A 27915-nucleotide genomic window follows, 5' to 3' on the forward strand; every position below is an offset into this window, starting at 1 on the left:
GTGCATGTGTGTGTGCGGGGTGCGTGTGTGATGGTGTGACTGCGAGCCGGGCACGCGTGTCTGTGTACAGGTGGAAGGGGCTGGGTATGAGATGGTGCAGTGCGTGCATGGGCGTGGCGCGTGGTGTGTGAGTGCACCTGCGTGCTGGGGAGGTGTAAGCTGCTGGCTGAGTCCTGCACGGTGGAGGAGGCAAGGTGCCCCTGCCTGTGGGCACAGAGCCTACCTTCCGGTCCAGCCCGAGGCCCCTTTCCTGGAGCTCCTTCCCAAGGGGCCACACCACCTGCCTCCCCAAGATGGCGCGGGGCGTCCCTGGTGCAGGAGCAGGGAACAGTCAGGGAGGCATGCGGTGGACAGCAGCAGCCCCCCCGCCCCCCAGTGGAGATCCCAGAAGGCGGAAGGGTGGAGGATGCTCCAGGAGGCGCCTCAGGGACTGTGGACTGAGGATCATTCACGGGCCAGGCTCACCGGGGCCTGCTGCAGATGGAGCAGCGGACAGCGGACACAGCAGCTGCACGGCTGGCCGGCCAAGCAGAGAAGGAGGCGCTGTGGTGGCAGGGGCACAGCCGGGCAGGCGAGCCTGCAGTGGGTGCCTTGTGTCTTCCAGAGCGCCGAGGCCGTGAGCCAATGGCTCACCGCGTTCCAGCTGCAGCTCTACGCCCCCAACTTCATCAGCGCTGGCTACGACCTGCCCACCATCAGCCGCATGACCCCCGAGGTGAGCTTTCCACACGCCGCTGGTGCCAGCTGCGTCCCACAGACGGGCCCAGCCCCCAGCTGACAAGCCTCCCCTCTGCCTAGGACCTCACGGCCATTGGTGTCACCAAGCCGGGCCACCGGAAGAAGATTGCGGCAGAGATCAGCGGCCTAAGCATCCCCGACTGGCTGCCTGAGCACAAACCCGTAAGGCCACCTGCACCCCAGGGGCTGGGCCCAGGACAGGCAGACAGACAGACAGAGAGCCTGCCTCCCTGGCCACAGCCCCCACCTACCCTCAGGGTCTTGAGGGAGAGGAGAGTGAAGGATGTCCTGCTAGCAGGGAGCCTCCCATTCAGCCCCTATTCTGTCACTGGGGCAGAGGCGAGGTGATGCTGTCCAGGGGCCATCGGAGCCGAGGGAGCCTGAAGCCAGGAGAGTCTCCTTCCCACGTCCACGCTCTCACCAGTACTCCCTGCACATGCAAGCTGCCCCACAGAGAACCCCAGCCACCAGGCCTCCAAGCACTGCCACTCACATGCAGACTGCAGGGGCTATGCTTACACACACCCAGGCACGTGCCAGCCCCTGCACAGCAGGCGTGCATGCAATACCCTGCAGGTGCCCACCAACTTCGTGCGTGCATACGCGCTCTACCGCATGTGTGGCCCTCACCAATAGCTGACACCCCATTTTTGGCGATACCTGCACATGCCATGGCCAGTGGTCATTAACAGGGAGGTGCCGTGGTCAAGCCTGTAATCCCAGCACTTTGGGAGGCCGAGGAGGGTGGATCACGAGGTCAAGAGATCGTGACCATCCTGGCTAACATGGTGAAACCCCGTCTCTACTAAAAATACCAAAATTTGGCCATGCGTGGTGGCGGGCGCCTGTAGTCCTAGCTACTCGGGAGGCTGAGGCAGGAGAATGGCGTAAACCCAGGAGGTGGAGCTTGCAGTGAGCCAGGATCGTGCCACTGCACTACAGCCTAGGCAACAGAGCGAGACTCTGTCTCAAAACACAAAACAAAAAGGGAGGTGCCTGTGCAGTGGGATGGTTCTGGGCCTGAAGAAGATGGGCCCAGGCCTAGCCCAACCCAAGTGGACTCTCTGGGTCTCACACTGAGTTCTGGGCTCCCAATGGGAGAGGCGATTGGTGGATGTCGAGGGCCACCTGGCGTGTGGGTCTGCACTCACCCTGCCTTGCCCCACTCAATTGGTGGCTCTGGGGTCCTCCTGGGGGTCAGGTCCGGGTCCCATGGGCCTTGCCGCCCACCTGGGGGTGGCTGAGTATGCCAAGAGCAGGTGTATGAGTGAATTCCAGCTGGGAGTGTGGACGCCTGGATGCCGCTCAGGGAATGATTGGGTGTTTCTCGGTGCAGACCGATGTGGGTGTTGGCACGTGTGTGTGTTGTGGCTGTGTGGTATGTGTGTGGCCCTGTGTCTGGTGTGGGTGAGAGGTCAGAGTGTGACATGGGACGGGGTGCTGGTACCTGTGCATGGCTGGGAGCGCAGCGTGCAAGTCATATGCGTGTTCCTGTACCAGGTGTGGACCCATGTGTCTGTGTCCACAACTCTGGGGTGTTTGTGTCTCCCCATGGTGCTGTACTTGTGGCTGCCTGGCCGGGTGGGAAAGTGCCTTCTTCTGCCCCCCGCGACAAGGGCGTCCTACGGACGTGGTCAGCCGTGTGTGTTCGCGTGTGCTCTATGTGTGGCATGCGGTGTCCGGTGCCTGAGCCGAGGCTCTGCCTACATTTCTGGTGCCAACACCTTGGCCTATCCGTTTGTCATTGTCTGTGCCCTGCTGGCCCCGTGCCCCCTCCTCCTCCAGCTCCAGGTAGATGGGCAGGGTGCGGGCAGCCAGCCCAGGTGGCCCCTCTGTGTCTCTGCTCTGTAGGCTAACCTGGCCGTGTGGCTGTCCATGATCGGCCTGGCCCAGTACTACAAGGTGTTGGTGGACAATGGCTACGAGAACATCGATTTCATCACCGACATCACCTGGGAGGACCTGCAGGAGATCGGCATCACCAAGCTGGGTGAGGCCCCAGCCCCAGGCTCAGCCCCATCCCCAGCCCCCAGCCCCCAGCCCCCAGCCCCCAGCCCCCAGCCCTACCCCTAGCCCAGCCCCTGCCCTCTGCTACCTGGTCCACCTGACCTGCCCCCTGCGCCCCACTCAGGACACCAGAAGAAGCTGATGCTGGCTGTGAGGAAGCTGGCAGAGCTGCAGAAGGCTGAATATGCCAAGTATGAGGGGGGCCCCCTGCGCCGGAAGGCGCCCCAGTCACTTGAGGTGATGGCCATTGAGTCTCCGCCCCCGCCTGAGCCCACACCGGCCAACTGCCAGTCCCCTAAAATGACCACCTTCCAGGACAGCGAGCTCAGTGATGAGCTGCAGGCTGCCATGACTGGCCCAGCTGAGGTGGGGACCACCGCTGAGAAGCCCTCCAGCCATCTGCCACCCACCCCGAGGGCCACCACACGGCAGGAGTCCAGCCTGAGTGGTCGGGCACGGCACATGAGCAGCTCACAGGAGCTGCTGGGCGACGGGCCCCCTGGGCCCAGCAGCCCCATGTCTCGAAGCCAGGAGTACCTGCTGGATGAAGGCCCAGCTCCCGGCACCCCGCCCAAGGAGGCCCGGCCAGGCCGCCACGGTCACAGCGTCAAGAGGGCCAGCGTGCCCCCTGTGCCTGGCAAGCCACGGCAGGTCCTCCCACCAGGCACCAGCCACTTCACGCCCCCCCAGACTCCCACCAAAACCCGACCAGGCTCTCCCCAGGCCCTTGGGGGACCTCATGGTCCAGCCCCAGCTACGGCCAAGGTGAAGCCTACCCCGCAGCTGCTGCCGCCAACAGAGCGCCCCATGTCACCCCGCTCCCTGCCTCAGTCACCCACGCACCGCGGCTTTGCCTATGTGCTGCCCCAGCCTGTGGAGGGCGAGGTGGGGCCAGCTGCCCCGGGGCCTGCGCCCCCACCTGTGCCGACCGCTGTGCCCACACTGTGCCTGCCCCCCGAGGCTGACGCAGAGCCAGGGCGGCCCAAGAAGCGAGCCCACAGCCTGAATCGCTATGCAGCGTCCGACAGCGAGCCGGAGCGGGATGAGCTGCTGGTGCCTACTGCTGCAGGTCCCTATGCCACGGTCCAGCGGCGCGTGGGCCGCAGCCACTCAGTGAGGGCGCCCGCAGGTGCCGACAAGAACGTCAACCGCAGCCAGTCCTTTGCTGTGCGGCCTCGAAAGAAGGGGCCCCCGCCGCCCCCGCCCAAGCGCTCCAGCTCAGCCCTGGCCAGTGCCAACCTGGTGGATGAGCCGGTGCCGGACGCCGAGCCTGAAGATGGCCTGCTGGGGGTCCGGGCACAGTGCCGGCGGGCCAGTGACCTGGCCAGCAGCGTGGACACGGGCAGTGCTGGCAGTGTGAAGAGCATTGCGGCCATGCTGGAGCTGTCCTCCATTGGGGGTGGGGGCCGGGCTGCCCGCAGGCCTCCCGAGGGCCACCCCACTCCCCGCCCTGCCAGCCCAGAGCCGGGCCGCGTGGCCACCGTGCTGGCCTCAGTGAAACACAAAGAGGCCATTGGGCCTGGTGGGGAGGTGGTGAGCCGGCGCCGCACGCTCAGCGGGCCAGTCACTGGACTTCTGGCCACTGCCCGCCGGGGGCCTGGGGAGTCGGCAGACCCAGGGCTCTTTGTGGAGGATGGCACTGGCCGGCAGCGGCCTCGGGGTCCCTCCAAGGGCGAGGCAGGTGTTGAGGGCCCTCCCTTAGCTAGGGTGGAGGCCAGCGCCACACTCAAGAGGCGCATCCGGGCCAAGCAGAACCAGCAGGAGAACGTCAAGTTCATCCTGACGGAGTCTGACACGGTGAAGCGCCGGCCCAAGGCCAAGGAGCGGGAGGCCGGGCCTGAGCCACCACCACCACTGTCTGTCTACCAGAATGGCACTGGCACCGTGCGCCGCCGACCGGCCTCGGAGCAGGCTGGGCCTCCGGAGCTGCCCCCACCGCCCCCACCTGCCGAGCCCCCGCCCACTGACCTGACGCACCTACCCCCACTACCCCCGCCAGAGGGCGAAGCCCGGAAGCCGACCAAGCCGCCTGTCTCTCCCAAGCCAGTCCTGACGCAGCCCATGCCCAAGATCCAAGGCTCGCCCACACCCACCTCCAAGAAGGTGCCGCTGCCAGGCCCTGGCAGCCCAGGTAGGCGCATGGGGCCAGCCAGGGTGGGGTGAGGGGGCGACAGGACTCTGTTCCACCTCTCTACTCGGTGGTCTGAGGGGTTTTCCTTTTCTTGGGTTTGATGGAAGCCCAGGTGGGGTGGGAACGTGTCCCCAGACCCTCTCATCCATCCAGGACAAGGTGAGCAGGGTCCTTCCTGGTCCGCTGAGGCGGCAGCGGCACGAGGAGGCCGCGGGAGGCCGGGGCAGGGGGCCCGGCGGCGGGGTTCGTGTCCACTTGGTGCCAGCGTGGTCCTTCCCGCAGAGGTGAAGCGCGCCCACGGCACGCCGCCGCCCGTGTCTCCCAAGCCGCCGCCGCCGCCCACGGCGCCCAAGCCCGTCAAGGCGGCCGCGGGGCTGCCTTCAGGCAGCGCCGGCCCTTCGCCCGCACCTTCGCCCGCGCGCCAGCCGCCCGCCACCCTCGCCAAGCCGCCCGGTACGCCGCCCTCGCTGGGCGCCAGCCCTGTCAAGCCCCCGTCCCCCGGCGCGCCCGCGCTGCACGTGCCCGCCAAGCCCCCGCGCGCCGCCGCTGCTGCCGCCGCCGCCGCGCCCCCCGCCCCGACCGAAGGCGCCTCGCCCGGGGACAGCGCCCGGCAGAAGCTGGAGGAGACGAGCGCCTGCTTGGCTGCGGCGCTGCAGGCGGTGGAGGAGAAAATCCGGCAGGAGGACGCGCAGGGCCCGCGGTAGGTGCGGGGCGGGGCCTGGCGGGCGGAGGGCGGGGGCTCAGCAGAGATGGGCGGGGCTTGGTAGAGGTGGGCGTGGCGTGAGCGGGGCTCAGCAGGGACAGGGCGGCGTCAACGGGCTCGGTCGAGGTCATCGTGCGGTAGGCGGACCCCGACGGAGATGCGGGCTGTGGGCGTGTCCTGACCGAGGTGGGCGTGGCCAGGCCCACCCCGCCCGCTCACGCCCCGCGCCCCGCGCCCCGCAGCGACTCGGCGGCGGAAAAGAGCACGGGCAGCATCCTGGACGACATCGGCAGCATGTTCGACGACCTGGCCGACCAGCTGGACGCCATGCTGGAGTGAGCGCCGCCTCGCCGGGCCCGCCTGCGCCGCCCGGGCCCTCCCCGCACACTGACCTATACCTCAGGATGGGCGCGTCTGGGCGCGGCGCGAGCGGCCGGGCAGGACCCCGCACAAGCACAACTCCGGCCCTTGGGGTCGGGCTGGGGCGCCCACCGGGGACCGCCTGGCCGGGGGCTCCAAGGGCTCTGGGCAGACCCCACGCCCGCGCGTCCTCCCCACTTGCTGCTCCCCGTGCAATACCTGCTGGGCCTCCTGCCTGTGCGGAAGGGGAGGGCGCCACGGGACCAGGGATGGGGCAGCGCACAGGCCCGGGCCCAGCACAGAACTGCCCATCGGGACGCCCGGTCAGCCGCTCAGGCGCAGCACAAGGGACAGGGGACCAGGGTCAGGGCCCCCCGCCCCATCGCACCCTCAGAATATAAGCTATCAAGAGTATTAATTTATTGGGAATGAGCTGAGGCGGATTTCCCCAGAGAAACAAAAAGGTATAACTAACAAATATATATTTAAAGAAAGAAATATTATTGATTCTATAGAAAACCATTTACCAACTGAAAGGACACGAATCTAGCTCCGGACAAAAGCTGTTAAGAGGACCAGGCTGTCTGCCGGCGGTCCTTCCTCCCTCCGGCCAGAGTGGAGGCCCCAGGCCGCTAGCACAGGTGGAAGGCTGGGGCCCGGGGGCGGGTGCTCTGGCGGGGGCTCCTCCGCGCTTCTCTCCTAAGTTCTCTGCGCCCCAAGAACTCGAGGTTGTGCCTTGCTCTTGGCGGCCATGTCCTCCTCCTGGCGTGGCTGTATCGGGGCGCGGGTGGGTGTGGTGAATGTGGGTGTGTCAGTGTGGCGGCCACGTGGAAGCACGGCACGTAGCAGGCCAGGCCACGGGCTTGCAGCTCCTCTGAGGACGTGCCTGGCCTCCTCCAGGGCCTGTGCAGGCAGCCCGTCCACCCCGCCGGAGTTCCCACGGACGCTTCTGCTCATGGTCCAAGGCTGTGTCGTGTGGTCATTCTCACCCTCCCTTTTCCTCTCTCTGTCCCTGCTCCCTCCAAGAAGTACTGACTGGTCTCTATCGTGTTTGCTGATCCACAGTGTTGGGCACAACTTTGACGTTTCTTAAAAAAAAAAAATTTTTTTAAATGCCGAAAACCAGCGATTGTGGTGTGGGGCGGGCGGAGGCAGCTGGTGGAGGTGGCGTCCGTGCGTGCAGGGCCCCTTCCTGCTGTCTCACCCCGTGTTTCCCTGTAAGTGGACGTGCCCAGCTGTCCCCCCAGGCCTCTCCTCAGTGGGCGGCCCAGGCTGGGCTCCAGCAGGCAGGGAGGGGAGGTTTGGGCAAGGCGCTGCCGTTGGCTGTCAATAAACAGCAGGAAACAGAAGTGCCTGGCTCACTTTTTGGGGGCACGTGTTGGGGGAGATGGGTCCGAAGGCCAGCAACTCGGGTGTGACAAGTTGCCTCCTAGCAGGGAGGCCCCAGAGTGGGCTGAAGTCCTGGGGTCCACCAGAGGAAACCGCCCCATGCCCCCCCACTCACAGCAGCCAGTGCCTATGCACACCAACCTCAAGGCCACACACAGCCCCCTTGTCCCGAGGAGCTGTCCCCACTCACAGCCACAGTCTGTGGAGTGTTTATTTCCACCAAGAAGTAACCAAATCTACATACAGTCTAAAAACAGTAGAAAAGGTGAGTAAAAAGGCCCTCGCTCCATCTAGGGTGGGGATGGAGGGTGGGCCAGGGCAAACGTCGTACCTGGCACCCAGAGAGAGGGGCTGGGTGGCGAGGACAGTGCCGAGGGAGGCTCGCCGAGCATGGGGCAGGGAGGGCACTGCCCGGCTGCCAAAGCCTGTCCACCTGTGCCCACAGGGCAGGCAGAAACCCCGAGACCACCCCATGTGACCAGCCTGGTTCAGACAGGTCCAGGGCTGGTCCAGGGGAAGCCACGGCCTGGCCTGGATCCTGTTAGCAAGTCCAAACCTGCAGAGAAAGGGCTGCTTCACCAAGGTGTCCTGTGGCCGGCCGCCCTGCCCCAGCCACACCTGTCACACATACCTCCCCTCCACCACCTCATGCTGGGGCTGCCAGCTCCTCATTCCCACCCCCGCTCCATCCCATGCAGCCCCTTTGAATGGCCCGAGCCATGGGCACTGACCTTCACAGTGCTATCCACAGCCCCTGAGAAGAGTCGGCCCCGGGACACGGCCAGCGCGGTGACGCTGCCCTGGTGACGCAGCAGGGTCTGCGTGCAGATCATGTTGTCCATACTCCAGACCTGGGGGCACATGGGACGTGAGGGCCCACTAGAGCTCAGCTGCCCGCCCTCTGAGCCTCCTGCCACCCCTGGGCCCGCACGCACCCTGAGGGACCGGTCGTAGGATGCACTGAAGACTTTGGTCTGGTCTGGTGTCGAGATGACTGCCAGGGCATACACAGTGCCCACATGGCCTGTGAGGGTCCGCACCTGCTCCTTGGACTCAATGTCCCACACCTGGGAGGGGTGGGCACAGGCAGGTCAAAGACACTGAGCAAGGCAGGGGAGATGGGGCCACAGTCTGGCCCTACACCCAGACGCCCTGGCCTTACGTGGATGAGGTTCTCGTAGGTGCCACAGACAATGTGGTGATTTGTCACAGCAATGGAGTAGACGCTGCCGCCAGACGTCTGCAGGACATGGATGCAGTCGAGGGTTCGGATGTCCCAGATCTATAAGTAATCGTGGGCCACTTGGTCCCAGGCCAGGTGCTTCACCCCCAGGGCCCCTGCACCCCCAGGGCTTCAGCACCACTGGGCAGCCCACCCACCCAGCCAGGGCATGTGCGAAGGTAGGAACAGGGCAGATGGAGCCCCGGGTGCTGGTCTGGGAAGTGCTGGTAGGGGACAAGGCCCTGTGGCCACCAAGTGTGCCCAGGTGCACCTTGATTGTCTGGTAGGAGCCGCTGTACAGGTAGCTCTGGGCAGCCACCAGGGCCCGCACCCAGTGGTTGAGGCCTGTGAGCTCCTTCTTCAACTTCAGCTCAGTGCCCACGATGTCCCAGACCTGCAGGGATGACTACAATTGTGGGCTGGGCGGGCAAGGGACAGCTCAGTGACTCACACACGCAGGCACACCCTCCACCCATACCTTGATGGCCTTCAGGGAGCCGCTGAAGAGCATGTTGTGTGAGGAGACCAGCGTGCACACCGGGTTGTCGTGGGCCCGGATGGTGTTCACCTTCTGCAGGTTCTGGATGTCCCACACCTGATTGGGGAAGGACCGGAAGCCTCAGGGCACCAAGCCCTGTCACCTGGAGTCTGGAGTCCGGAGCCCAGATGGGGAGAAACACGTCCCTAGGGCACCTACATACTGAGGCAGGCCTGGGCTGCCTCCTGCCCACCCGCCTGTAGGCCCCACTCACAATGATGGTGCAGTCTGCAGAGCCACTGTAGAGTTTGCACCTGGGGAAGCAGAGACAATGTGTCAAGGTGGGAGAAGCTGTGTCCCTGCTGACACCGCCCTGGCAGGGCCCAAGGTCCATGCCAACCATCAGGAACCAGCAGCGTGGCCCAGGGCCAAGGCCACTGCTGTGTCCCTAAGCTCCAGCCTATATTCCAGTCTCCACACGGGAACCTTGGAAGGGGTGAACCAGCCTGATGCCTGCCTGGAAAGCATTTGACAGCGAGCCGGGAGGTAATTACCCGCCCGTTAGCACTGAGTCAATCCCAGGGCCGGCTGCTGGCAGTCAAGCTGCCGCCTCCTGAAAGCGAGCATCCCTCATGCACACGCTTCCTCGCTCGCTCCCACAAAGCCTCATGACAGGAGACAGGAGGCAGGTAGGCCACCTGGAGGCAAGAAGGTGGCCAAGGTAGTTGCTCCGTGGTCCCTATGCCCTGGGCTCTGACTGCAGGCTGAGGAGAGCTGAGCTCCTGCCTTCACTCCCTAAGGCCCCCCCATCTTCTGGTTGCACGAGGAGCACCGGGGCCAGGACAAGGTTCTGCTGGGAGGCTGGCTACGCCAGTTGTTGGGAACACACAACTTCGGAGATGGTGCAGGCCACACGAGGGCCCACACACTGCTGCCCAGGGAGCTAGTGCTGCTCCGGGTGGAGGGCGCCTACAGGTGGGGCACACACATAGCTACACAGACTCGAGCTCATGGCTCACGGCCCACGGAGTAGCAGCACCACATCTCCTGACCTGGGAGTGACTGGTCACACACGTGCCTGGACTCACCCCTGGATGCAGAGAGCCAGCACGATGCCATCATGGCCCTCCAGTGTCTTCTGGCACTTGTAGGTGGTACATGTATCCCACACCTGCAGAGACCAGGGCCACAGTGGGTCCCAGCAAGGTCAGCCCAGTGCCAAGGGGCAGCATGACAGGAATGAGTAAGGGAGCCCCGCCCATGGGAGAAAGCCCCGCCCATGAGAAGGTCCCACCCATAGGCAGGCTGGCAGTGCCAGGCATGCAGTAGTGCCCAACCCATCCAGGCTGCAGAGACTGAGGTAGGACTCCGCCTACCTTGATGGTCTTGTCAGAGGAGCCGCTGAAGAGCAGGTCACCCATGGAGTAGACGCAGAGACACCACACAGGGCCCTGGTGGCCCACAAAGGTCCCTTTGCATTTGAAGATCTGCTGAGGGTCGTAGGCTGCAGAGATGGGAGCAGTGAGTGAGGGCCCCGTAGGGGTCCAGGGGGAGGGCAGGTGGGAGCCGCGGCGGGCCCATACTCACAGCCCAGGATGCCCATGTTCAGCCGCGCGTTGATGTGGGACAGCTCGTCCTGAAGGGCCAAGGGCAGGGCAGAGGGCAGGTGGGCAGGGCTGCTGTAGGGCCAGTGCAGCTTCTCTGCCCCTGCTGCCCTGGGCCAGGGGTGAGCAGGGGCGACAGAAGCCCCTGCCACACACAGACCCCTGATCTTGACTAGTGGAGCCAAGGCCAGGGGAGGCCTCCCTGCCAGGGCCACCAGCCTCCCTGGGTCTCACAACCCAGCCCCTGCAGCCCCACCCACTCACATTTAACATGGATGCGTCCCGCCGGAACTCCATGAGGTCCTCGCTAAGCTTACTCTGGTTTTCATCCAGGACGTCTGAGGAGCAGGAGGAGAGGGGGTGTCACTGGTGCCCGGAGCAGTGGCCAGGCCCCCACCTGCCCCAGTGCCCACCCTCACCAAACTTGAGCTCCAGGCTCTTCTCTAGCTGGTCGATCTTCTCTGAGAGCTTGCCCAGCATGGAGCGCAGGAAGGCGATCTCCTGGTCCTTCTGCGCCAGCGCCACGTGCATCTCGTGGAAGCGGTCGTCAGTCTGCTGCAGAAACTCCTTCAGGCCCTCAAAGCGGCAAGTCTCCAGGTGGGTCTCGTAAGTGTCCTGGTTCCCGATGAACGTGCACCTACGGGGACAGGACAGCTGCCCACCTGCCTGTCTGGTGGGTCCCTGCTGGTGGCTCCCTATCCTCAAGAATCCCCCTCGAATGCTCCAGCCCTGTGGCCACTGCACCCCAGGTCCAGCTGCCCCTCCTCCCCACCCAGCTACCCCGGGCAGCTTCACAAGTGAGGTCCCATCACGTCACCCCTGCAGAGCTCTTTAAGGGTTCCTCCCTCCCTGAGGATAAAACCACACCCCTCGGCAGCCTCCCTGCCCTGAAGAACTGGGCTCCTGCCTCTCCTCCCACCCCCACCTCCCTCTCCAGAGCTCTCAAGCCCAGCATTTGTTCAACTCCGCCCATGCCTGGCGGGCTGCGGGAGCGTCCATGCCCACCTTCCCGGACGCCCTTGGCTCCTCCTCTGTGTTTCCAGGGCCTTGGGCCTCTGCTGGGCTCCTGGGCCTCAGAGAGGATTACAAGACCCCGGTGTGGTCCCAGCTCCGACCCACCTCCCCGGGACCAGCAAGCAGGCGGTTCTTAGTGAAGTCTGTGGAGGGACTGCGTCCGCCCCCGCCCGCCCCCCACTCACCCGTACTTGGAGTGGGGACATTTGATGTGCTCACACTCCTTGAGGTGGGCCTCCAGGTTCATCTTGAGCAGTGGGGGGCAGCTGGGGTTGTTGGGGCACCGCACAGGCCTGTAGTCACAGCTGCCCTCGTGGTCCCTGTGCCAGGGTGGGATGTGGGGAGGCCTGAGCCAAAGCCCTGAGAGGCAGCCCCCAGGGAGGCAAAGGTGCCCAGGGAGGGGCACTTACTTCCGGGCACTGAGCTTGATGGTGAAGGGGCACCCTCGGGGGTCCACCTCAAAGATGGGGGGCTTCCCGCCGCCTGCTGCCCGGCAGCCGTGCCGGCAGTGGATGAAGAGCTCCCCGATCTGCTCGGCCACCGCGATGTTGTTCACCACCACGGTCAGTTTGACATTGTCCACAGGACACTTTTCTGGGGGAGGAGGGCGTACTTACCCCGACGGCTTGCCTGGAACATGCTCCCTCACCGGGGTGGGCATGAGCCTCTAACGGGGGTCAGATCTCCTGTCCATCTGCCCCTCTTGAGGCATGCAGCATGGGAACGGGGGCACAGGTGGGCCACCAAGAAGGAGCAGCAGGTGGTGAGGAAGTGTCACCTGTGATACTCTCAGTTGTGCCCGGAAAAGTGTGGGGTGGGGCCAAGAGGGCAGAGGGCAGAGTGTGGACAGGCAGGCAGGAGTGGGCGCCATGTGGGAGGACGACAGCCTCACCAGTGAAAAAGGCCTCCCCAGAGGGTACCCACCCTGACCTGGGGAGCCTCGGCCCACACCTGCTGTGGGGTCTCTGAGTCTGGACACACTAGAATTTGGGGTGTCCCCACTCTGTTCATGGAGGGCCTGAGCCTCAGCCTGAGCATCCCAAGGACTGCTGCAGCCCCATCCCACCCCCAGCAGAGGCCAAACAGGCCCGGTCGCTGTGCGGGGGACAAGGGAGAACTGCCCGTCTCAGCTCGGCAGCCAGGGGCACGGTCAGTGCCAGGCCTCGGCTGGGGCACAAGCCTACCTGACTTCAAGGCACATCTTCTACAGAACGTGTGCTGTGGAGGCAAAGGGCAGACCTTGAGGGCAGCCACAGGGTCCTCTTTTTCCCAAGTCCACGGCCATGGCAGCCACAGGCCTCACTGCACCCCAATCCCAGTGCAGCCAGACCAGGCCTCGACCGAGGCCAGGGACCAGCAGCCCCAGCCCCTGAGAGGCCTGGGGTCTTGTGGGGGCCTCCAGCAGCATGGGGTCTGGGAAGGGGGGCCGACTCACCCCACACGTGGTGATCACGGGGTCTTTGAAGACACTGCAGCAGAGCTGACAGCACAGCTTCACCGAGGGCTGCTCTGCAAACACCAGTGGCTCCTGGAACCAAGCGTGAAAGGCAGGCAATGGCGGGAGGCCACCCTCAGCCCCACCACCACTCAGGCACCCAGGTACTCTCGCTCCAGGCCTGGCTATCCTCTGAGGACGGGGGGCACGTCCTGAGAGAGGCCTGCTTAGAGCTGGGGGGCTTGATCGGGGCCCAAGAGGGAGAGCGAGGTCTGTGGCCCCAGAGGCAGGGCCCAGCCCAGGAGGATGAGTCCAGCTACCCAGTATTGGCCGCCCTCGCCTGCCTCCTTCCTGGGGTGAGACTGGAAAGGGCCCCGCCGGAGCCCCATGCTTCCCACTGCCAGTTCCCGGGCAGCCCTGAGAAAGGGGAGTGGGGCACATGCCCAGGGGACTCAGCCTGGCCCCTCGAGTCCCCACCACGGACCAAGCACTGCGGTTCCTGTCAGGCTCCAGCCGCCCTCCCTGTGAGCTGGGCTGGCATGGCGGAGGGGACGGTGCCTCCGTGCTACCGCTGCAGTGACAGCCCTGGAAGCCGCTCTGCGCTGAGTCTCCCACACCTACCGGCTCCTCCTCCTCCTCAGGCAGTGAGAACGTGGAGCGCAGGGACATGCTGGACTCCGAGTGCAGGGAGCGGACGGAGATGGCAGAGTCAGAGCGGCGGGGAGTGCTGATGGGGGGCTGCGCGGAGAGAGAGGCGCCTGTCAGGGGGTTCCGCACGGGGTCAGAGCCTTGGGGAGGACAGGAACCAGCCCGGCGGAAACAGGAAGGTAGCAGCACCCCTGGGGCCACCCCGGTCACTGCGGGCACTCTCCTCGTCCACAGGGGCCGTGGGTGGGTGTGGGGAGCTGATGCAGCCCAGGTCCCCGCTTGCCCGCCTGGGCCGGGGTGCTGGGCTGCCCGCTCACGCCTGCCACCTCTCTTTGTGTCAATGGAGAGACTTCCTGCTATTCAATTCCACATACCCCGGCGGCTTCCTGCTTCCCGTGAGGGAATGTGGGCTGTGAGGGGGCACCTCTACCAGCCAATCCCGGGCAGCTGAGGCCGTGACCGCAGGATGGAAGGGCCAGGAAGGCTGGCAGGGAGCGGCGCTGGGTTCCAGGTGCCCCCCGGGTCTGGCTGCTTGTCTGGCCTTGCTGGTGGGGTACACCAGGCCCAGCTGGGAGGCTCAGAGGGAAGGCAGGGCCAGGCCCCCACAGAACCTCAGCTGAGCTTCCCCAGGCAGGAGTGAGGGACACAGGTGCCTGCCTCTGCCTGAGCTACCGACAAGGGAGTCTGGGGGAGGGGCAAACACTGTCCCTTCTTCCCCTCTAGCCTGGAAATCTCCAGAAGTTTCCGAGAGCCACGCTGCCCAAGGTTCCTCTCCCGGAGCTCTGACTGCAGAGGGGCCCAGCCCCAGCGGACGGCCACCTGGGGTCCTGCTGCTGCTCTGCTGAGCCTCTGGCCCCTTTGCCGGCAGCCCTGGGTATGAAACCCACAGAGCACAGGGACAGAGCCAGTCCCAAGGCCAGCAGAGGGGGCATTGTGTCCCGTGTGCCCACCTCCCTTCAGGTCCCAAGGGCCCATCTGCATGGAAACAGCACGTGGAGAGCAGCAGGGAGTCAGAGGAAGTGAGTCATAAGGCCCCATGGCAGCAGGGAGAGCCCCAGAGGTGAGAGCAGAGCAGTAGCTGGCACGGGACCCACTTTCCCCGGCCTGCCCACTGCTATCCCAGAGTCTCCCACCCTCCTGGGCGTGGGGGCTAACGGCGGCCAGGCCTGGGGGGCAGGGGAAAGGGCAGGAGGGGGACTCCCTGTGTGGGCCTAAGGGCAAAGAGAGAAGATACCCACCCCTCTTTAAAGCCATGGTGACCCATGGGGATAGCAGGTGATTATGGGAACCACAAGCACGGTGGATGCGTGGCCTTCGGGTTGTGGAAACTGAAGCAGGCAGGGGCCCAGACATACCCAACTCGTCCTCGGCCTAGCACCCGGCACACGGGTGTGTTTGTTCAATTAATTAAAAACTTCTTTTCTGGCCGAGAAAGGTGGCTAACGCCTGTAATCCCAGCACTTTGGGAGTCCAAAGTGGGCAAATCACTTGAGGCCAGGAGTTTGAGACCAGCCTGGCCAACGTGGTGAAAAACCATCTCTCCTAAAAATACAAAAATTAGCTGGGCATGGTAGCACGGATGTATAATCCCAGCTACTCAGGAGACTGAGGTAGGAGAATGGCTTGAACCCAGGAGGGAGAGGTTGCAGTTGAGCTGAGACTGCACCAGTGCACTCTAGCATGGGTGACAAAACGAGATTTCATCTCAACAAACAAACATACAAACAAACAAATGAAACAAAAGAAATCTTTTCTTCTTACTGTTAGAAATGAAAAAAGAAAGCTGGGGGCAGTGGCTCACGCCTGTAATCCCAGCACTTTGGGAGGCCGAGGGGGGCGAATCACCTGAGGTTGGGAGTTTGAGACCAGCCTGACCAACATGGAGAAACCCTGTCTCTACTAAAAATTCAAAATTAGCGGCAGTGGTGGTGTATGCCTGTAACCCCAGCTACTCGGGAGGCTGAGGCCAGAGAGTCACTTAAACCTGGGAGGCGGAGGTTGCAGTGAGCCGAGATTATACCACTGCACTCCCGCCTGGACAATAAGAGTGAAAGTCCGTCTCAAAAAAAATAAAAAGAAAGGAAAAAGGAAAAGGCCTCGGTCCCAAGAGGGCCAGCAGGGCCACCACACCTGGTGTCTAAGGCACTGGAGAGAGGCAGCTGCCAGGGAGGCCCCACACGCCCCCACCCCCTGCTAGGCTGGTCCTTCATGCCCAGGGCAGAGTTGGCCTCTGTTCCCTGGGTAGGCCCAGAGCCCACCAATGAGTGCCATTGACCAGGATGGCAGGGAATGACCACTGAGACCCTGGCCACAGGGCTCAGGTACCAGCAGCCAGCCCCCGACTGACCTGAACCTTTCTGTCCCCCAACACAGCCAGCAACAGGGAATTATCTGGCTCCCCCAGCACTTGGCGCAGGTTCTGCAGCCCCCACCCCATTCCCTCTGGTGTCCCCACAGCTTAGGTCCACACACCTTTCCTCTCCCTCCTCTCATCAGGACCCTTCCTCAAACCCTGCCTGGACCCAGCAACCCCGCTCATTCCCTACCCAGCAGCAACGCAACCTTTCTTTTTTTTTTCTTTTTTTTTTTTGAGATGGAGTCTCGCTCTGTCGCCCAAGCTGGAGTGTGGTGGCCGGATCTCGGCTCACTGCAAGCTCCACCTCCCGGGTTTACGCCATTCTCCTGCCTCAGCCTCCCGAGTAGCTGGGACGGACTACAGGCGCCCGCCACCTCGCCCGGCTAGTTTTTTTGTATTTTTTAGTAGAGACGGGGTTTCACCGTGTTAGCCAGGATGGGAAACGCAACCTTTCAAAGCATATGTTTTATTGTGTTATCCTGATCGAACCTTCTGTGGCTTCCACCTCCCTTAAGATAGAGCCAAATATGCCTCATTCTGGCCTGCAGGTGCCATGCCATCAGGCCCCACTGCCCTCACTGGCTGCCCCCTGCCACCCACAGTCCAGCCACAGGAGCCTCCTTTCTCACACACCTGCCATGCATGCTGAGGCCTCAGGGTATCCACAGGTGCTGTTCCTGTCCTGTGCCTCACCAGCTCACTGTCAGCTCCTTCCGGGACCGGGTCCCCCAGGAGGGAGGGTAGGGGGAGGCTGAGGCTCACATGGGCTCCTGCGGGGTGGGGACCTACCATGCTGTCCTCCTCGTCCCGCGGGGAGTAGGCAAGAGTGCTGGAGGAGGAGGGTGTCCTGCAGTGCTGCTTGTAGGTGCTGGTCCCATCGGCTGCAAGGCAAGAGGGCTGGTGCCTGAGTGGGAGCTCCCTCAGCAGATGCGAGGGAGGTGGGGCCCGTGCTCACAGCCCTCCCCAGTGCCAGGCAGGCAGAAAAGTGTGCAGGGATGGTGCCGGGAAAGCTTGGGTTCCCTCTCAAGGTCAAAGCAGTGCCAGGAGCGTGGACACTGGGCTCGGTCTACATCTGGACAGTCCGAGTGCTGAGTCCAGCAGCCCCAGCCCCAGCCCTGCCTACCCCAGGCAGGGTCTTCTTTCAGGGCCTCTACAAGCTCCCCAGCACCCCAGCCTGAGCCAGCTGAGGCCCATGGCCAACACGGAGCCGTCACTCTGAAGGCCGCCTGGCAGTGGCTGGGGATGCCGTTTTATGTGCCTCTTGAGGTGCCTCTGCCAGGTGAGTTCCCTGACAGCCTCCACTCACAGAGGGGGAAGCTGAGGCCGAGGTGTGGGGCTGGGATACAGAAGGGCCAGGACCGCATCCGGGTGTCCCCGGCACAGCGAGGACTAGGAAGTGGCCCCAGCCTTGGTGGCCTCCTCTGAGGCAGGAGCTGAAGTGCCCTCCCTCCTCCTGCCCGCACGTCATCCCAGCGTGGCCAGGGCCAGAGGGCAGGGCTGCCCTGGGAAGGGCCGGTCAGTCCACGTGGGAGCCAGAGAGAGCCACCTCCCGGACTCAGGACCAGCCAGGCTCGGATGTCACAAACAGTGCTGGGCTCAAAATCGAGGCCTCAACAGGCTGCCGTGTGACTAAGCCTCGGTTTCCCCATCTGTCATGAGGGGCCAGGTGAGGCACCTGGGGGCACCCTGCCTGGCTCTGCCCATCCCTGCTGCCGAGGGGCCAGGCACAGCAGCCGTGCCCTGCCCCATCCTGGGCACCTTCTGCCGTGTGACAGGGGCCATGGGGCTTCTAAGGGTAGATGAAAAGGCACCCACCATTTTTTGTGGGGGTTGGATTAGGGATGACATTTTTTTTTTTCCTCCAAAAGAACCATCCAAGAAAAAAAAACAAAAGAGGGCCCCTGGAGAGCCCCTGAGGGGGTCACCGGCAGCAAAGAGGCGCTGCTGTGAGCAGGTGTCCTTGGCGGCCCTGTGACCCCGTGGCCAGGTTTATCAGAGCAGTTAAAAAACTAACTAGCAGCTGGTGTGCTTCTACAAAGGGCAGAGTGCCAGCAAGGAGAGAGAACAAAGTCGTTCCAGAGCCCCCGCCCCGAACGAGGGTCCCTGGCCCTGCACGTCGGGAAGAAGGTGCCGCCACTTCCTCACGGTCTCCCTGAGCACGGTGCTTGAGTTCAACGCGCAGCACTCTGGTTCTTAGGGTTTAGGGCTGAGAAGCAGCAAGGAAACTTCAGGTTTCCGTCACGGACCCCGCCCAGTGGTCATGTGCAGGTGAAGATTTATTGGGTTTGGCATGGTGGCTCACGCGTGTAATTCCAGCACTTTGGGAGGCCGAGGCAGGAGGATCACTTGAGCCCAGGAATTTGAGACCATCCTGGGCAACATGGTGAGACCTCATCTCTACCAAACATAAAAAAAAAAATTAGCCAGGTGTGGTGGTGCCTGTGGTCCCAACTTCCTGGGAGGCTGAGGTAGGAGGACTTATCCCAGGAGGTGCAGGTTGCAGTGAGCCGAGATTGCACCACTGTACTCCAACCTGGGTGACAGAGTGACACTCATCTCAAAAAAACAAACAAACCAGACGTATGGACCTCTTCCACTCTCTCTGTCTTTTCCTATTAATATTTTACAACCGCAGCACTGGTACTGAAGCCCCAGGCCCAAACTCCAGAGAGGACCTCCGGGCACACAGGACCTTTCAGAGACTGGCCAGAAGCCTGAGACTGGGGACAAGGTGGGGGTCACTGTGACAAGGGACAGGGCTGTGTGGTGGGGCTGGAGATGTCAGGGCAGCCTCCTGAGAGGGGATGAAGAGGGTAGGGAGAGAGGGCACAGCACAGTCACCAAGGCGCAAGGAACAGGACACCCGACTCCTGTCCAGCAGGGAGGCTCAAGGCTGAGAGGCTGTGAGGACAGAGGCTGGGATGTGAGGCTGCCCACACCCAGCACTGGCACGCAACACCGGCTCACCAGGAAGTGCCCTTCAGTCCTTAGCAGGGTGGGTGTGGGGGTGCCCCAGTTATTCCCAGCCTGGGCTGGCCTCGGCTTAAGGGCTCACCTTTTGTGATGGTGGTGACGGCCGAAAAGGCGGGTCCAAAGGTCGTTTCCATTCTGGTCTAGAGGGAGGATGCAGGAAACCTGGGCTCATTCCCGGACACAAGGAGGACACGCACATGTGGAGCCCACTCACACACCTAACACGCGACTGGGCCAGGCCACGCAGCACTCACACGCCTAACACATGAGCAGACCAGGCCACGCAGCACTCACACGGCTAACACACACGACTGGGCCAGGCCACGCAGCACTCACACGCCTAACACACACACACCAGCTCCCCCGAGACCCAAGCTTGGGAGGGGACTGCGCTGGGAGCTCTGCAGGAAGCACCAGGTCCCTGGGGCATGCTGGGGGGTCCTGGGGATGTTGGGCATGCAGAGGGGCAGACCCTTACCCTTGGGGCACGCCCTTACCCCGGTGGTGACGTCTGGGGTGGGAAGGTTGCTGGGCCCTCCAGAGAAGCGGTTGTACCGAGCAGTCTTGCCCGAGCTCATGCTCTAGAGAGGCATCTAGGGTCCTTGGGCAGCATCTCCTGTGGGTGGAGCACAAATGAGGGGCTTGAGAGATGGAGCCCAGGCCCCTTTGAGCCAGCCGGGCCGCTGCAAGTATGCAGACCTGCTCTGGACCACCATGGGGCCGCCGCAGCCGCCTTCCACCACCAGCACCGGTTCAGGCAGGCCTCTATGAGGCAAAGGCCCTTCACACCAATCCCAGGCATGCAGAGGCCCAGGCGGGCAGGCGGCTCTGCATCACCGGCCCTTAAGACTTAGCTCTTCTAAGCTCCTGAAGAGCCCACCCAGGTCTTCCTCAAGGTGGAGGGACCCCTGCCCGGCTCTCTCTACTCCTCCGAGTCCTGAGTCACAGCCAGTCACCTCCAGGCTGAATGTCCCTGGCGCCAAGGCTGGGCCTTGGTGGGTAGGCCCAGGGTGTGGCACATGTGGCGGGATCCAGTCACACAGGGACCAGCCAAGGCATAACAAATGTGTTTCCTGCCGTGGCAGGTGCGGTCAGGACCCAGCCAGCAGCAGGCTGCAGAGGGGGAGACACCAGCCACACCCCAGAGAAAGAACCTGCAGGGGAAGTCACCGGAGCCCAACTCCGCACAAACCGCGCTGCACGGAAAAAGCTGCAGGAGAGAGACGAATCCGCCCCTGGAACCTGCGCAGGTCACACACACTCCCCACCGCGCCACAGGGACTCAGGGGCTGGTGGGGGAGGGGGGCAGGGAGAAGGCACACAGGAATCACCCTCCCCAGAAGACAGGGGCTGATGGGCCTGGGGGAGACGTGGCTGCTCCGTGGGTGCTGGGAGTGCTCGTCAGACCCAGGGACAGCTGCAGGGGAAGGTAGACATTAGAGGGAAAAGGAGACCCAGCCAACAGGTCACACCCAGGACAGAGCCCAGGGAAGGGGCTGTCCATACCGGATGACGCCCACCCTCCCGCTGTGGAGCACCAGGCTCTGTCAGCAGGCACCCATCCTCCCGAGCAGGTCCCACTTTCAGGACCCGGGCAGCCTGGAAGCCAGGAGCCCAGCAGAGAGCGGCTGAGACAGCCCTGTCTCCTGCTGGCTGTGGATAGAGCCGCCACTGATCCCGGCTTGAAGCTGAGGTCCCTGTGAGGAGGAAAGCCACACCCCCAGGACTCCCGTCCTGGGCCCACCCACACTGTCTACCTCGAGGCCCGTGCACGGCACCCCGTGAGGACACACCATGGCTCAGCTCCCAAGGCAGGAGCCTTCAGAACAAGCTTGCTCTGGAGGCGGCGCAGCAGCAGGGAGCCCACCCCTGCGGCCCTGCTCTCACCCTGCGGAAGCCAGGCTGCAGACCAAGGCCCCAGGGACCTGAAAAGAGCAGGAGAGCCCCAGTCCCAGGCCAAGAAAGTGGCAGAGCTGGTCTCTGCCCCCCACCCAGCGGGAGCACGGCTCAGGGGGCATCACTGAGTCCAGCTGGCTCCAGCACCTCCTCCATCAGTCCTTCCTGACTGGGCCCCTCTGGCAATGCCTGCCCTGCATGCGCCTTCAAGATGTCACTCATCTCACCCACCACCATGGACGCAGTCTGGCCTGGGGCCCCCCAGCCCGGCCTACAGGTCTGCAGGGAGGGGCTGGCTCTCAAGCCCTTGGTTCCCTGCACTTGGGCTCCCAGACTGTCTACCACCCCTGCTGTCTCCTCTCCCCTTCTCTAGGCTGCCCAGGCCCACCTGTCCCTTCCAACACCACCTGTAAGGCCACCCACCCTGGAGCCACTCAGCCTTCAGGACTTGGGCCTCAACCCGACATCTTAGCCCCTGCAGTTGGCAGTGCCGCGAGCCACCTAGACCCACCTGTTCTGTGCATCCCATGGTGTTGGGAGATGGGGCCTGGCCAAAGCCTCCCTCGGCCTCCCCCAGGTCCCACTGCGACTCGAGTGGCTCGGCCCTGTGTGTCCCAGACTGGGCTCTCAGGGGACTTCTCCTGTGGAAGAGGCAGGGGCTCCTGAGTGTGGGCAGTGCCACACACCTGCAGCCAGGCTCAGAGGAGTCAGCCCTGGGACAGAGGTGTGGTTGTGGTGTGTCTAGAATGCTGTTCTGCCCTGGCACATGCCTATCCCATCTCCAGCAGCTCCTGGCAGGAAGGTCAGGGAGAGCTGGCCAGGGCTTGCCTTTTGCCATCATGCTTGGGGTGAAGATGTCCCAACTGGGGTAAGGCCCCGACAGCCTGAACCGCAGGGCTCCACGATTCGGCTCGGGAGGTTCAGCCCTTTTGGGAGCCCCAGGTTGGCTCCTGCCCCACGCGAGCAGGGAGGGGATCACTGGGCAGCCGCTAGGAGACACTGACTTGCATTTTACAAACCCATCGGCTCCCTGCACTGCAAGCTTCCAGGACCCCAGGGTCAGCTGTGAGCCCTGCCAGTGATGCCTGCCCGGGGCTCAGGTGGCTGGGACCCCAGCAGGCACTGCCCCAGGATGGGTCGGGCTGGCTGCGGTGCCTGTTGCTCTGTCTGGAAGAGCAGGTGTCTGGCTTCCCCCTCACTCTGAAGCGAGGTCAACAGAAAGGCACACAGGGCGACGTGCAAATCAGCCACAAAGTCCCAGCTGGCCAACAGCAGCCAGACCATGGGGACACTACCACAGGATCTGTGGGGTGCACAAGACCCCACCAAGAGCCAGCGGAGTGGGACAGAGGGAGGGAGGGGGCAGAGGGAGGGAGGGGGCAGAGGGAGGGAGGGGGTGGGGGGGAGGGAGGGAGGGAGGGACAGAGGGTGGAGGGATGGGTGGAGGGAGGGGTGGAGGGGGTGGAGGGAGGGGGGAGGGGGAAGGAAGGGGTGGAGGGGTGGAGGGAGGGAAGGGTGGGGGAGGGAGGGCGGAGGGGTGGAGGGAGGGGGATGCTCTGCACGACGACGCTGCTTCCCATTTCACTTGGGTTCAGTGTTCAGCCCCAGCCAGGGACACGGAGGTGGGAGGGACCCCAGGGCTGGAGGCCAGGGAACGTTTGTGTCCCGCCCTAAGGCAGGATCCAACCCCTGCACCTCGGAATTGAGCAAGATGCCCAAGGCCTCCCTTCAGCCCAGTCCCGGGGCTGGGTTTTGCAATAACAGTTTCCCCAGTAGGGAGAGGACCCCTCGGGCCACAGCTGGGACGTGCAATAGCTTGGCACCCCCGTGGCTGGGAGGCTGTCCTAGGGGCGTGCCCTGTCCCCCAGAGGGAGGGTGCCTTTTTCCCACCCCACACTCATCAAGGCTGGGGCTGGCCGAGCAGGAAACTGTCAGCCAGACTGAGAACTCCCCTCCAGTGCTCAGGTCTCTCCACCCCCAGTTCCCAGCGCTGGGGAAGTGGGGGGTGCGCCATAGCATCGGAGCCTCTTCCCAAACTGGGAGAAGCTACAGGGGCAGCTAGGGGCTGAGGAAGGGCTTTCCCCACCAGCCCCTCTGCCCCTCCTTCCATGTCCCCACCGCACTGCCCACCTGAGTACCGCCCGCCCCGTCCACACCGTCCACCTGAGCACCGCCCGTCCGAGTCCACACCGCCCGCCCCGTCTGCACTACCCATGCTGGATGTTCCAGGGGGATTCGATCTTTGAAAGAGAAAAGTCCTTGAGGAAGCGCAGTATCCACCCTGGGGAAGGCCAGTGCTGACCTTCAGGGACCAGGTGCATGGGTCGGCACTGTGCAGAGGAGAAGGGTAGGATTGGACACCCACTGTCCCCTCCTCCCAGGGCCAACACAGGGCAGCCCCTCCCTGACCTCACCTGAAACTGGGATTCAGGCCCAGGGTCTTTGTCCACCCCACATCCACATAGCAGGGATTCCTGGGGCCCTGGGGGCACCCACTGAACAATAAGGAAGCAGAAGTCTTCCTCAGCCCTTCTTTGCCTCCGCCCCAGCCCCTCTTCAGCAAACCCCTCAGGAGCCCCTCCCCAGCCCCCACAAGCTGAGCTTAGAGGGCTCTGCTGGGGCATCGCCCTGGGGGCATGTGGGATGCGGACACCCACCCCTTTCCCTGCAGACACACTTGGAGGGGGTGTGGGTCAGGGGTCCCCGCCCACTTGGCAGCAGCCCAGGGGAGCCCTGCTGAGTGGGGGTGATGGGGGCTTCCACATGCAACTCCCTGCTGAGGCCAGGCCCAGCCTGAAAGCAGCTCCTCTAGCAACCCAGGGCAGGTGGGGTATGGGGGTCCCCTGCCCTGAGTATCCTAGGGCACAGGAAGAGACAGAATATGTGTGGAGCGAGCCATGGGTGGGTGTGCCTGTGAGGCCTGCAACTGCCCTGGGAGGAGCCTGGGATGGCTCCAGGAGCCTTCGCCCCGCCTGCCACAGGGCTGTGTGTGGCCGGCTGGCTGGACTGTGGCCAGAGCTCCGAGCATGGCCACTGGCATCACAGAGCCTGCCCAGGGCACCCACAGACTGCCTGACTCAGCCTAGCCCCTGCCTCAGCCCCCCGGCCCAAGCCCAGGCCGCTAAATTCTATAGAAACAGGCCTGGTTGCCATAGCAAAGCCACACGCACTTCCGCTGCTGTTCCCTGACATCCCTTAGAACGTTTTTTCCATCCCAAATAGGCAGGGTGTGACGTCGAAGGCCCCTGGGGTGTCCCTGGCCTCTGCCTGCCTTGGTCCTCAGGATCCCCTCAGAACCCCAGCAGGCCCTGGTCCGAGGCCGGCTTGGCCCCCCATCCCTCCTAGCACCGCGCCCCCCTCGCCTGTCCCTGCCCCCCACACCCACAGCCCCAGCTCTGCAGAGGCCTCTGAACTCCTCCCCAGCTCTGCTCCTACTGCATCCACTCAGCCTCCAAGCCTGTCTTGCCCTGGCCAAGCCTCTCCAGTGTCCACAGCTCCCTCTGCTCCAGGGAGGGGGTCCCCCCAGCTTGACCAAGGTTTTACCCCAACTTCACAGTAAAGATTCCTTTTGCTGCCCCTCTGGCCCCTTGAGGGCTGGCGACATCTCTCAGTCCTTTTTTCCCATATCTCATGGCTGTTTATTGTGTGGGGACCTGGCCCAGTCAAGGGGAAGTCCAGAGGGCTTCCTGGAGGATGAGGCTGCTGGGATCCAGAGTGGGGAGAGTATCCTAGGGCACAGGAAGAGACCCTAGCTTCACGGCCCCGGGCTGGGGAGTGCCTTCCTGGCTCTCACCCAAGTCAAGTAGGCCTCAGACTCTCAGAAACAGGTCATGAGCTTTGCCCAAGAGCCAAGGGCAGCGGTGCGTGCCCCCCTTAACCCCCCCCGAGCCCATGTCTCCCAGTCCTGCTCTGTGTTCTCATTTGCTTCCTGTGTGGCTCAGTCTCCCGGGCTCTCTCCTTCCTTCTGCTCTGCAGCAGCAGGGAGCTGACACAAACACTGGCCAGATCTGGGCCCGAAGAGGCAACAGGAACGTGAGGACAAAGACCGTCCGACCCACTCAGCCACCCAGCGCCCTCATGCCAGCATGCCACCGCACTGCCACCTCCTTTCCCACACCGTCCCACGCCCCTCAGTCCTGGCCCTCTGCGTCGCTGCCCCCCACTTCCCACCTGGGTGCTTCTGGGGTTGGGTCACCTCCATCCCGAGTTTCCAGGCAGCTGGCCTCCTCTAGCTGGGTGAGGGTGTCCAGGTCTGCACATAACCAGCCCCAGCCTCCAGTGCTCGCTTTCCCCTTTCACCTGCGCCACCTGGCTGCACCCTCCTCCTCCAGGGAGCAAGGCTGGGGACAGCGGGGGATCTGTAGAAGCCTAAGAGCTTGGTGGGTCCCTCTCCACAGGTTCCTCCCGCATGAGCCACACAGAGGGCCCGGTGAAGTCCTCGGTGCCCACCCACCGAGAAGGCCGGACCGAGACACACACAGCCAACAGTTCTTGGCCCTCCCCACACGCCCTCCCTGATCCCGCAGGGCGTCGGTCCAGGAGATGCTGTGACACCATGGTCAAAGCAACGGGCACTGGGCTCAGACAGAGCTCGGTTCAAATTCCACTTCTGCCACTTCACAGCTATGTACCTGCCCTCTCGGCCTCCAGTTTCTCGAAAAATGGAGTAGAGCCGGACCCTCGTCTGGAAGGAGCCAAGAGAAGATGCACCTGTTAAGAGTGAAGGCGCCCCAGACAGTAGCTCCTCTGCTGAGCACACCATGGAGACTGAGGAAGGCGGAGAGGCCGGCCCAGGCTGTGCCGTGGTGACCAGAGTCCCATTCCTTTTGCTTCGTCCACGGCTGCCACACATCCAGAGGCCTGGCAGTGCCTGAGCCAGTCCCATGCCAAGCCGGGGAGCGGCTGCATCCCAGAGCCAGGCTGTCTATGCTTCCTGGCCAGGAGGCCCTTCAACCGCATCTTCCTCCTTTCCCCAAACTGCTCATTCCTTGTCCAACTAGCTGGCCGAGAGTCACACCAACCATGGGGTGCCAGGCCCTATGCGGGAGGGTGGGGACATGTGATGGCTGAACGCGAATCTGACCCAGGAGGAGCTAGGAACCTGGTGGGGGACACAGGCAGACAGAGGGGCAGGAGCCCCACCAATCGCCACTCAATCTGCCAAAGGCACTTTTTGGTGGATGCCAAAGACCCTGAACTTTTCCATTCACTTCCAGAAATATCGTGACACTCGGCCCCAGTGGGCTACAGTGGAAGTCACTTCACTAGAGACCCTCAGGTTGGGGCATCAGGTTGGGCTGCCGACTCCTGGCCCCTCTCCTCCCTCGACCAGGCTACCCATACCACTGCTCCCCATCAGGACATGGGGCCCGGGGCTTCCACAGAGAACTATGAATGCCCAGAGCAGTGAAGTCAGGATATTCCCAACAGAGAGGCACAGGAAAGGGGACTAGGAAGGGAGAAGTCCAAAGAGAAGGAATGAGGAAAAGTGAGGCTTCTCACTTGGCGAGGGCTAGGGGGCCTGTGTGTGCCCAGGAAGGGGTTGGAGGGGTGGTGAGAAAGGTGGGCAGACAGGCTGGGCGGCGTGAAATTCCTGAGCAAGCAAGCAGCCCTCCACCCCCAAGAGCAGGTTGGGATCCAGCAGGCCCCTCTCCTGGACTTCAGACTCAGCCCCAGCTGACCACTCTGGCCTGGCTCAAGACAACCAACCATATCTTGACAGCTGGACCCCAGTGGGGACTAGGAGACGATGGCCTAGCCTCCCTCTCTCCTGCTTCCCCAGTGAACTCCGAAGTCTGTGGTCCACACACAGCTAGAAAGGTCTTTACCCGACCTAGATCGGACCCGCCTCTCCAGCGCTTCCTCAACCCCAACTTATTTGAAAGCACAATAACCCCGCCCCCACCCCCCGCCATGCACTCTGTGAACCTGGTCCGGCCTCATAGACTTCTCCTCTCCACTTGCCAGGGCTTGCTGGGGTGCGTCAGGCCCCTTCTCAACCCAGGCCTTTGTACATCGGGCTCCCTCTGCTTGGAACGCTCCTCCTGCGTGTCCCGGGACTGGCTGCTTCTCCATCAGGCCTTTGGCTAACGGTAGCGCCGCCCCCACCCCCGACCAGTACTCACTTTTTCAGCACCCTCTTTCTTTCTTTCACAGAATATACCGCCGCTCCCCATGATTTTGACTATCTCCTGTCAATCTCACCACCTTGTCTGTCTAGATCGGGAATAAGGGGGAGTTGTCCCGCAGGAGACAATTGTTATCGCAATTGAGGAAGAGGGGGTGTTTACTGTCAGCGGCCAGGAGCCAGGCAGGCTGCTCCACATCCTACAATATACAGGGCAGCCCCTCGCATCAAAGAGCGACCCGGACCGCGTGGTCGATAGTGTGGAGGTTGGGGAACCCTGCAGCAGACGCCGAGCACAGAACTGGGACCGTGTTCTCCGCAGTCTCCCGGTGGCCAGAACAGTGCCTGGCACCCGGGCGGCTTGGGGAATGCAGGAAAAAGGAATGAGTAAAGAACGCGCGAGAACACGACGGAGCGAGCGACGGACAACTGACAGGCGGACGGACAGCGACGTGGACCCCGACCCCGACCCGGACCCCGACCCCGACCGTCTCAGCCCCGCCCCCCCCACCCCGGCCCGACCCCTCGCCTCGCCTCGACCTCGACGCGCCCGATCCCGCCCCACTGCGCAGCCCCGAGGCGCGAGCTCCGGGCCGGGCGCGCCGCGGGGACACTCACCCGCCCGCGGCCGCCCAGGAGCGGCAGCACTGCCAGCCCGCTTCATGATGCCCCCTCGGCCGCCGGCCGGGAAAGGGACTGGACGCGCGAGCCGGAAGCGCTCGGCCGCTGCGCCCGCCGGGACTTGTAGTTCCCCACCTCTCGGGGCCCGGGCGGCTGCCTCACGCGCCGCATTTCCGAAACTACGACTTCCGGCGGCCTCGTGGTCGCGGGGCG

General features: G+C 63.5%; 2 protein-coding genes and 1 long non-coding RNA gene across 5 annotated transcripts in view; 1 reads left to right on the plus strand and 2 right to left on the minus strand.

Moving 5' to 3' along the window:
• The window catches only part of LOC115895219, a 4593-nt gene extending 1420 nt beyond the window's left edge, over window positions 1-3173 (minus strand). Inside the window, exons 1-2 of the long non-coding RNA XR_004055414.1 lie at window positions 2834-3173; window positions 2596-2700 (exon numbers count right to left, since the gene is read on the minus strand). This is a non-coding gene — a long non-coding RNA (uncharacterized LOC115895219). The remainder of the gene's footprint in view (window positions 1-2595; window positions 2701-2833) is intronic.
• The window catches only part of CASKIN1 (CASK interacting protein 1), a 19356-nt gene extending 12068 nt beyond the window's left edge, over window positions 1-7288 (plus strand). Inside the window, exons 15-20 of the mRNA XM_030924884.1 lie at window positions 605-715; window positions 799-900; window positions 2590-2728; window positions 2870-4876; window positions 5159-5576; window positions 5822-7288. Of these exons, the coding sequence (XP_030780744.1) occupies window positions 605-715; window positions 799-900; window positions 2590-2728; window positions 2870-4876; window positions 5159-5576; window positions 5822-5918 (2874 nt within the window). The 3' untranslated portion in view covers window positions 5919-7288. The remainder of the gene's footprint in view (window positions 1-604; window positions 716-798; window positions 901-2589; window positions 2729-2869; window positions 4877-5158; window positions 5577-5821) is intronic.
• TRAF7 (TNF receptor associated factor 7) lies at window positions 6338-27835 on the minus strand. 3 transcript variants are annotated; one of them, XM_010387870.2, is made up of 22 exons: window positions 27700-27829; window positions 21466-21595; window positions 19556-19674; window positions 19141-19198; window positions 16875-16966; window positions 13703-13819; window positions 13082-13174; window positions 12831-12864; window positions 12057-12240; window positions 11832-11966; window positions 11052-11269; window positions 10897-10970; window positions 10616-10664; window positions 10405-10532; window positions 10117-10199; window positions 9303-9342; window positions 9029-9145; window positions 8822-8944; window positions 8491-8610; window positions 8264-8395; window positions 8060-8179; window positions 6338-7884 (listed from the first exon to the last, which is right to left on the minus strand). In XM_010387870.2, the coding sequence occupies exons 3-22, from the start codon at window positions 19634-19636 to the stop codon at window positions 7870-7872; spliced, it is 2013 nt and encodes a 670-aa protein (XP_010386172.1). In that variant the 5' UTR covers window positions 19637-19674; window positions 21466-21595; window positions 27700-27829; the 3' UTR covers window positions 6338-7869. The 3 variants fall into 3 exon arrangements, with proteins under 3 accessions (XP_010386172.1, XP_010386173.1, XP_010386171.1); XM_010387871.2 differs by lacking the exon at window positions 21466-21595 and having other exon boundaries at window positions 11838-11966; window positions 27700-27835; XM_010387869.2 differs by lacking the exon at window positions 21466-21595 and having other exon boundaries at window positions 27700-27835.
• Between the last annotated feature and the right edge of the window lie 80 nt (window positions 27836-27915).

The sequence above is a fragment of the Rhinopithecus roxellana genome, chromosome 20, assembly GCF_007565055.1.
Source record: "Rhinopithecus roxellana isolate Shanxi Qingling chromosome 20, ASM756505v1, whole genome shotgun sequence".
NCBI lineage: Eukaryota > Metazoa > Chordata > Mammalia > Primates > Cercopithecidae > Rhinopithecus > Rhinopithecus roxellana.

Bases quoted from the DNA above. Each gene is read 5' to 3' on its own strand.
- TRAF7 (XM_010387869.2), bottom strand. From the start codon at position 19,636: ATGAGCTCGGGCAAGACTGCTCGGTACAACCGCTTCTCTGGAGGGCCC. The intron at 12,241-12,830 runs GTAGGCTTGTGC...CTCCTCCCCCAG, and splicing joins AAGATGTGCCTTGAAGTCAG to AAAAGTGTCCTGTGGACAAT. The intron at 10,665-10,896 runs GTGAGTGGGTGG...TTGGCCCTTCAG, and splicing joins GGGACGCATCCATGTTAAAT to GACGAGCTGTCCCACATCAA.